This window comes from Idiotropiscis lumnitzeri, chromosome 7 (genome assembly GCF_059441095.1).
Source record: "Idiotropiscis lumnitzeri isolate Australia: NSW breed Sydney's pygmy pipehorse chromosome 7, RoL_Ilum_1.0, whole genome shotgun sequence".
NCBI classification, from domain to species: domain Eukaryota; kingdom Metazoa; phylum Chordata; class Actinopteri; order Syngnathiformes; family Syngnathidae; genus Idiotropiscis; species Idiotropiscis lumnitzeri.
In genome coordinates this window covers 9,467,147-9,476,994 of record NC_142397.1, presented here as the reverse complement: position 1 = coordinate 9,476,994, position 9,848 = coordinate 9,467,147, and the positions used below count along the sequence as shown (strand labels likewise).

Genomic DNA, 9,848 nt, shown 5'->3' with positions numbered 1-9,848 from the left:
CTGTATATTGTAGTGACTGATGCGCAACTTTAGAGAAACAGCATTGAATAGCGGGCCAATGTAGTGAAGCGCACCCAAATACTGTAGTCTCCAATGTTCTCTGATCCGAATGAACGCACGTGACTGGCTGCACTTGATTGGCGTTAACTAGAAAAGAGCTTTCTGCATTCAGTTCACTTGCGAAATCAGAGTGACGTTTTTGTTTTTGGTGTGTTTCTTTGCTGCCGAGTTGGTGGTGGTGACCGCCGAGAGGACGGACGCCCTTCAGTCGCCTCGGACGTGCGCACCGCTGGAGGCGGTGGCGCTGCAGACCTGTTCTCCGCTCCTCTCTTCTGGCTTAACAAACGGGGAGGAGGAGGAGGAGGAGGAGGAAAGAAGCAGAAGAGCTGCTGGGTGGCAATGTGAGCCAAGTCTGCTCAGAGACAACAAACCCTCCCCAAAGTATGCGCGGCGGCTGCGGTGTAGCCGGTGCGGGCGGGGCGGGTGGACGTCCGCTTGACACAGGTGGACGGACGCGGAGCGCGGCAGCTCATCGCCGCTAGAGGAGGCACATCAGGCGGCTGCGGCGTCAAGATCGCGTCGGTGTGCTCCCGGAGCGTTTTCGAAGCGCTGCTCATCCCTCGTCCTCCTCTTCATTTTTGTGATCGACTCGCCGCGTGCAGAAGAGCTCTCTGCGGAGGACAGCATGTCTAAGGAGGCGAGAGGAAGAGGTAAGCGAACATCTGCATGTATGACCGCCCTGTGTGCTGTTAACAGGTAGCCTACCACGAAACGTCAATCTTAATCTGCTGGAATGTGAACACTTTGCTGTGTGCTTCTTTTACGTTCTGTTCATATGCGAGAGAATTTAAGGTTAAACAAGAGGAAGTGGTCAAGATAATTTGTATTTTTTTTATTTCTTTTGGTCTGATTTGAGTCCAATTTGTTCACTGTAGTCTTACTAGTAACATGGTCGTCCAGAGGTGAAGCCAATTAAGGCTTCTAGACAGGGTTAAGGTTTCAAATTAACATTTCAAGGGAAGGTTGAAGTGTCAAGTCGGGGTTATGTTTTAGAGGTGGCGTTAGGGTTTTAAATCAGGGGTTGAAGGCAAAGTTAGGGTTTCAATGAGGCTTTATAGGCATTATTAGGGTATCAAGTCTGAATTAGGGTTTGATGGCAAGGCTTGGGTTTCAAGCTTCAAGACAGGGTTTGGGTATGACAGTAGTGTCAGGGTTTTTAATTAGGCTTCTAAAGCAAGGCTTCAAGACTGGGTTAGGGTTTCAAATTGGGGTTCTAAGGCAATTTTTGTACGTCATATAAGGGTGTAAAGGCAAATATATAATATAGATATAATTTCGATACATTGTGCAGCCTTATTTTAAAGTTTCTTTTATTTAAGTCGGTATAGGTTTTCAAAGTAGAGTTTCAAAAGAGTTTAGGATTGAGAGATACTGTTAGGATTGTAACCCTGGGTTAGGGCTTCAAATTTAGATATTAAATTGGGGTTTCAAGCTTGGAATGGGGTTTCAAATGGCTCTCTTAAGGTTTCAAATTTCAGAGACAATTTTGTCTTGGGCCAAGAGAAGAGTTTCTAGTCAAGGTTAGGGTTTCAAACTAAGATAATTTTACTCTAAAAAGACTGGTCCCAGTAAAGACTGAAAGAAAATTACTCTTAAAATTTCTGTGAATTTTACGCTGCATGTTTTACTCTCAAAATTACAGTTTACTGGGACCAAATAATCTTTTCTGAGTAAATTGTACTGCATGAAATGTACTGTGTTGGGTTTGAACTAACAATTTCAAGTCAGGATTAGGGTTTCAACTGATTTATATTCTGCACGTAATGTGTCGTTGTTGATCTATTAATCCCAGTGCCGTTTAGTGACCGGCACCAAAATTATATGGTCTTCCACTAGATGGCAAAAGGTACATGAAACCAATTTTGTTCTTTTAGTATTTATCCCAAGTAAAATTGTGCCTTTTTTGTGCCAAAGGTTGGTCAAAGCTGGCTGTCTGCTGTTCTTCTCTTGATGCTCATTGCATCAAATGTATTGTTGTTTGGTGCTCCAGTGTCCTGGGGCGAGGCCGTATCCTCTCAGTGTGTTCGACTCGCCTTTCCCCCCCCCCCCGCGTGACATTTGCGCTCCGACCTTTTCCACAAGGCGAGAGCGGAGCAATTCCTCCACCTTATTGCTTGCTTCTCAGACGGGCAGGCTTTGCATGCATGCATGCATGCGCGCGCATATCCTTCAGTGTTTATCAACAGTTTATTGGGCGAAGGTGCATAATGGACTTGAGAGAAACCGGACAAAAAAAGTCACTCAAGTATACATGCATTGCAATAATGCTGATTTCATCTCGATTTACTCACAAATTTACCTCCCCAGTGTTATCTGGGCCAAAAACATCCCAATGATCACAATTTTCCAGCAACTACTTAATTTGTACTTTTGTCTATTTTCAACTTCCCTCCATTATCCAAGCCGCTTTTCCTCACGAGGGTCGCAGGCGTGCTGGAGCCTATCCCAGCTGTCTTCGGGTAGTTGGTGAGGTACACCCTGAATTGGTTGCCAGCCAATCGCACGGCACACACACAAACTTTCACAATCATACCTTAGGGACAGTTTAGCGTGTTCGATTAACCTACCATGCATGTCTTTGGAACATTGGAGGTAATCAGAGTACCCGGAGAAAACCCACGCAGGCACGGGGAGAACATGCAAACTTGACACATGCTTCAGCAAATTAACCCAATTTTTTTATTTTTTTTAATATTCTATAAAGAGTCAGTCAGAATGAGTTGGTGTTCACTGTTTTCTGTAACCAAATACCAACAATCAGTAACATTTGTCAGCTATTGGATGAAAATAAAAGGCCTGGCGTGCTCCTTTTGTCGCTTGCTACATTTTAGTCAGAAGCTTTTGCAATTTCACTTACAGGTGCATAAAATTAAAAACCTACTTTTTTGCGGCTTCAAGCCATTCAATTCTGTGAAGACAAAATAGACATTCTTATCCTTTTTAGTGACCGATCAGCACTACGTAGCTTCTCCCAAGGCCATATTTGGGTTTTAGTCAATATGTCTGCCAACAACAACAATATTAGCTTTTCTTTCCAATTTGCTCACAGTCATCTCTGTCATCGGTGCGGCTTGTCCTCCCTCTCACTTCCACTTAATCGTGTGAGTTATAGCCCCCCTGAGCATTTTATATTCCTGGTATTAAATGAAAGACCATCAGTCTGGAACTTTTCCTTTTTATTTGTCTCCCAATTGAATAAAGCGACATGGACTTGTTGTTCTCTTATGCGGCTGGCTAAAAATAGCAGCTCCTATAAACCCCCCCCCCCCCCGTCTGTGTTTTGAATGCTAAGGCGTTACTTCCGCTAGACAGTGCTTATTATCCAGTTGTATATACAGGTGTGTTGCGTCGTATGGTATTGTCCTGCTTAACAGGGAGCCGCCATTCACCTAATGCATTCAGCCTGCGAGCTCTTCTGCGTTGTTTGTGCACACAGAGCGGCCTTAATTGAAACGTAGCGGATGTTGGTCAGGGTGGCCACGCTGTCTGCTCACCGATGTTTCAGGTCAAGGCGGCGGCAGGGAAGCGGCACACTAGCGCCTGTTTTCTTGATACGATACAACTTTATTTATATAGCGTGGGATTATGGATGGGTGTATTTATGGTGGGATGGATCATTGAGTCATTGGGCTATTATATGGATTTAGTTGGGTGGATGTTCTGATGGACATTTTTGCTGTAATTACAGTAAATTTTGGTTTTATGAACAAAATATCAAACATCACTACCATTTAAAAAAAAAAAAAAAAAAAAAAAAGGTTAATTTCGTTAGTTTCCCTTAACTATCGAATAATAAGTTGTAACATGGTTAGCAAACGTGAGCGACCAAAAAGAATCTAAACGGGTTTAAAAAGCGGGATTAAAAGTGTAAAACCCGAAAGCGACGACTGGAACAACAACAAAAGAAAGACACCTGTTGGAATCCGGGTGTGGATAAACCATAGGAAAAGAGAATCAAAGGCATAGCGTGGGCCAACCACGATCTATTGTTGCTGCTTGGAGATCCTTATATAAATGAGGAGGGGAAAAAAATAAAAATACTGCAAGAAATACTTCGGTGACCTTCACCGTGTTATAGTGTCTGAGTGCACATGCTATTGAAAGTGACATTCGCTGTGGACAAACACAAAACGACTCACACAATCCAACTATGGGTTGTTTGTAACCAGGCCAATTCAGTGGATGAACACGAAGCGCGAGGTTGCCCGTCGCCGCCTTGAAGACGGATGCCGTCTACTGCAATTGCGTTACAATGCGTGCAAGTGTGTGGTTGTGTGATAATGTGCACCACTCATTTGACATTTTTGGAGGGCAGATTAATGCGGTGTCCGCCTCTCATCGACTGCAGCAATTGATTGTGCCGCGATGAGTTTTGATTGAAATGGAGGGCGAGCTATTAATAGCAAGTTTTGGCGGTTCACCACTGCGAGTATCATCCAGTCAGCTCCGTCCATCCTCTAAGGTTGGATTTTCACACTCGGCTCATAGACTTCCACTCTCCTGTGTTTTTGTTTGGAGGCCTCCGGTCCTTTTGGCTTTAAAAGGCTTCTCCTGTGGGACTCCTTTTAAGAAACAAATGGGAACAGTCCCATGTGGAATCATGCTGAGTCATGCTACTGCCCAGACATGACTATTACAAAAGTCAACGTGTTAAAAGAAAGCAAGTTCTGTTAAAATAAGGTTACTCCTACTTCATAGGGGGATGATAATTTTACAAGAATAAAATTAACATTTTAATAATTTTAACAATCTATAATATTTTAAAGAAATTGTTATAATTTTAACAAGTAAAATTGGTAAAAAAATTGCAATATAAGTAATATAAGAAAATCTGAAACCCACCATTAAAAATAAAGTACTAATTATTTTAATATGACAGTAGTGTACTATGAGTGTAAAATGTAAATGTCACAATTTTATGAGGAAAATGTTGCATTTGTGAATTTCAATTGTTTAACCAAGTAGTGGTACAATTGAAGTCATTTAAAAATGTTGCAATATCACAAGAGGAATGGGATTTTATGATGTAAAAGATATAATTTTACAAAATTAGTAAAGGGTTTTATTTAACATTAGGTAAAAAAAGTTGTATGATTTGGAAAAAAAATGCTACCAAAGTAAATGTTTAACAGCAGTTACACAAGATGAGATGCAAATGCATTGTAACATATTAAAAAAAAATTAAATGCAACTCAACTGCACTTAAAAACAAGTTCCAGCCACTGCCACATTATTCACTGTTTGAACGATTAATTTCTATTTCTCCAAGTGCTACTTGAGTTGCGCCTGCCACACTTTGTGAATCATTGTTAAATTCTGCTACCAGCTGAGTACTGAATGTTTGGTGAGTCCAGCTTTTCATTTGAAAGCGGAATGCGTTCCATGCAGGGGTTTATTGAAGTGTTTTCATGTTTCCCGTGCACGAACATGCTGCAGGCAATCAATAGAAAACACCCACCGTGTTTTATTTTTGGGACATTGTTACCCTCATCATAACAAATGATGGTATGAAAGAAAAATTCTGAACAAACATAAGTACACACACGTGGATAGTCATAAAAAAAAAGAAACAACACGCAAGCTAGTCCTGAGTATTGATTTGATTTCATTCATTTCCAACCCAAACACTCTTTATTGATTCCACTTGTAATCCGCATTGAATGTTAACCTTCTCCACAGACGTCACAGTCTGATGTATTGTAGAATAAAACTCAAACCACTTGCATGTCCGACCATCTTGCCATTAATCCATTCCATCGCCCCAAAACCTAGCAGGCTTTTAAAACGTTTTTTTTTTCTTTCAGAAAAATGGCATTCTATAATAAGGTACTTTATAAAAACAAGCAATCATTTTAAACTTGGATGCCCATTGACGTTGTACCCCTTGTGATATTCACACCTTGGCCACCTGGGGGCAGTATAACCCATCCAGCCATCCATTATCTGATCTGCTTCTCCTCACAAGGGGCGCGGGCGTGCTGGAGCCTATCCCAGCTGTCATCGGGCAGTAGGCGTGTACACCCTGGACTGGTTGCCAACCAATCGCAGGGCACACAATGATGAACAATCATCCGCGCTCACAATCACACCTAGGGACAATTTTAGAGCAGACATACATAATACATGAAAAAGAGTTTCACAACGATATGACTCAGTAAGCTGCAGTAAAATTCATAATTTTTCTGCATACGACTAAGAATATGTGCCATTGAGTATTGTTATTTTGCCTGTGTTGCTACACCGTTGGTGTTCAATTATCTGTTGCTTAAGTTGTGTTTGTTTGAACCCAAAGGTTCGTCACGCAAGCACAGCGCCACCCACTGGTGTCTGCAGAATATCGCACAAGAATCTGTGGACAGCTCCGATGAAGAGTTTTTCGATGCCCGAGGTTGGTGTTGCACTTATTTCCTCACATTGCCTTTTAGTTATTTTTTTGTGAAGTGTGCGCCAACACGTATTTAGTAATAAAAAAACAAATCTAATGCATACGAGTGAGAAATTAATTAGGGAGCCTTGGCTTGCAGAGTGAGTGAGCTGGCATCCAAATCCCGTCATTTAAGTTTGGAAACATTCTGAAATGGAATCCCAAGGAACCAACTTTGGGCTCCTTGGGTTAAAATTGCCTCAATGTTATTGGCAATAGGGTAGTTGAGCCATGTGAGTTCCCACCTGCTAATTGGAGGAAAAAAAGGATTCTGATGATGAAAAGCTTATGTGGATATCATCATAATATATTTTGTATTGAATAAAAAAATTAGTGTGTGTGTATATACATATCAAATACACACTGGGTGTAATATTCATAGCCATGAGCAAGTAAGTTTCACCTGTTTGCATGAAGCACCACAATCCATCACTTTCTGTTCATAGAGTGAATTTTCCTAATAAAATTTAATAATCCTTTTCTGCTGTTGAGGCCGTATTAAAATAATTCTTAAATATGTCATTCAAGATGTCACCAAAACCTGGATTACAAGCCCCCCCCAAAGAATTGTGCTTTCATTGCGAGAGAACCCACACAACAAAAAAAAGATTCATTATCCTGTACATGAAATAAGTTGTCAGAAAAGACGTTTTGTCTTAATACAGCAACCGAGTAAATCAGACTCCCTGTAGGATTCCTGCATGTCTTTAACGTTGTCTGGCGAGTAAATAAGGGGAAAGAAACGGGCCCCAGTGTGCACGCTTATCGACTGCTTTGCCAATAAACAAAAACAAAAGCTGACGATATCAGGAACACGGCCAGTAATTAAACGCAGGGAGGGGGGGCGGGGGGGGGGGGGGTCCACGTGGGATATTTACACTGCCGATGGGACGCGGGTGGACCTCGAGGCTAATTGACGCCGTTAAAGGAAGACATTTGGACATTAATTAAAGGAGATGGTTGGAACCATCAGCTAAGGAAAGTTGAGCGGTTTTAATGTTGAAAAGTTGTAGGTTTGAATGATTACATCAAATAAAATGTATTTTATATTCTCTCAAGATATTGTGGCAGTCTAATTCTTTGTTTTGTGTTTAGTGTGACTTATTTGTAGATTGGACTGAAAAACGGTGGAGCAAATGTAATTCGGCTTAGTTTTGTTGCTCTGTGGACAAACGCCGAATATTAATGCCCTGAATGTTTCCAAAGCCGGAGTGTGGTTTTTCTATCGTGAAATATAAAATCATGTTGTCAGGGCAAAGATGCAGCATGTCAACAATGACGTTTAAACTGCCTGACGCTTTTGATTTATTGAGACGCTTTAATGCATTCCGCCAGCGGCTGGCTACAAAACTGATCAGAGTAGAGTTCAACATACAATGGAAAGCCTTTGTGCTCCTGAGATAACAAAGGCACTTGTGCATGCTTTTTGTCAAGTGGGAACTATCATCATAAAACCTTGACGATATAGACAATCTTTTAAAGCATATTCATATTTCTAGCTATCCAACAAGTCTTTGCAGATGCTCAGCCTACTAATATGAATATGTTCAAAGGAATTAAGCCTCCTTTAATCTTAATGATCAAGGAGCGGCAGTCTACTTGCTTCTTTTTCAGTAATCATAAAATAATCAAACTGGTGGACAAAAACTAAACATTTTTACTTTTTTTTTTTTTTTTTTTTTTTCTACCCTCAACCCAGCAGCATCCTGATCAGCCAAAGATCTGCTCTGACATCCTCAGTGGCTCTTGCACACTCACACACCGAAACAGCAAAACATCACTATCCACTCCATCTCACCGTCAGGAATAATGAAAAAAGGAGCTCTATTGTAGCAACATGCAAACTTATCTGAAAGAGTCCAAACGGTGTAGCAAAAAAGGAAGCCCAAAAAAAAAAATCGCAAATATTCTATTTTTTTTTAGGGTGTGACCTCCACCGCGAATAAGACATATGGTCTAACTTTGACTTTGTGGAGACGACTTATTAGCATTCCGTGTTTTATGGAGAATTAAAACTAACATTCTTAACAATTTCATGTAGACCGAATTTGGAAGTCATTGGCAGAAATCTTCAGGACACGTTTTGTCTTTGAGGACCTGTGGAAATGGCCACTTAGAACTAAAATGTCTGACTCACTGTCAATTTTCAGGTTTAGTGTCTTGAGTCATTTTGTGGATCTGCTTGGATGTGATGGCCGTGCCTACCAAATTTCACGTTTCAACTGGAGGCGGCTCATTTTAATTTCTTTTAAGGGACCCTTGAAAATTGACATAACTGACTGGTTCAAACCAAAATGGCAGACTTTGTAATGTTCTATTTTTTTTTTTGCGGCTATTTTATCACATTCACATCACAGACATTCTAACCAAATCTCACATCGCTGGCTTTCAAAAGACTTGAAAATGACATCATGACTAAAATGGCCGCTTCAAATTAGCATCCATCCTTTGTGTTCTGCCATGGCCTCATGAAGCTTTTTGCTTAGGTTCACTCGTGATGATAGACAACCCTCAAATTTCATGCCAGAGAGATTTCCACCGTGACTTAAAATGGATGCTTCAAACCAAAGCTGCCGCCTTCATGACTTTACGGACGCAAGCACGGGGGCATGTAACGCTGCACAATGTTAACACTGCATTGTACAAGCATTTACTTCGCATACAAACATCATTTCCATGCGGCAGATTTCCTTTCACGCTCTGTCTGTCAATTCACTTCATTATGCAAATGGTTGCCATCAAATTTGGATTAACAATGGGGCAAATTTGTCAAGGACTTGCACCCATAGACAATGTGCCGATTGAATTGGCAGCCGCGGGGGCCCTGCGGTGGCAGTCTGTCAAGATCAAATATTAGCACGACTCAGCAGTATGAGCAGTGTATGTGGCAACAAACCGGTTGTCGAGTTACACGCAAATGAAACGCCTCTTAACTGATTGTATACTGCGCTGAAACAGAGACTTGACTGCAAAATCCATTAGAGCACACCGCAGGAATGAGCTGACGCCTCACTGTGTTAGGACAAATATTGAAAATTGTCTCTCACTGAGCAGCGGATGAAGATAAGATGCTGCTGGTGGCTGCGTGAAGCTCTGAAAGAAGAATACAATACACAGCCGAGCCAGACAAATGAATGCGTGCAACTCATCTGAAATTGCATCGTGTCTTGGTCAATCTTATTCCGAGGCATAATAAATCACATACTCGCCTGCTACTTTTTGGGGAAATTCAGGCCCGAGTCTCACCTAGCGACATAAAATTTGGTAATTATGTCAATGGAAAACGGTCCCACAAAAAAAAAAAAACAACAAAGGCTAAAACTGAAGATGCGCAGGAAGTCTGCCATCTTTGGTTCAAAGTGTC

The 9,848-nt window shown here is 41.3% G+C and overlaps 1 protein-coding gene across 3 annotated transcripts in view; it reads left to right on the top strand.

Annotated features, from left to right (window-relative positions):
- Nucleotides 1–229: 229 nt before the first annotated feature.
- LOC148333464 (membrane-associated phosphatidylinositol transfer protein 3-like) overlaps nucleotides 230–9,848 on the top strand; it is a 53,641-nt gene continuing 44,022 nt past the window's right edge. For all 3 annotated transcript variants that reach the window (XM_088300710.1, XM_088300711.1, XM_088300709.1), the window contains exons 1-2: nucleotides 230–710; nucleotides 6,353–6,448. In XM_088300710.1, coding sequence (XP_088156836.1) covers nucleotides 686–710; nucleotides 6,353–6,448 — 121 coding nt within the window. In that variant the 5' untranslated portion in view covers nucleotides 230–685. The remainder of the gene's footprint in view (nucleotides 711–6,352; nucleotides 6,449–9,848) is intronic.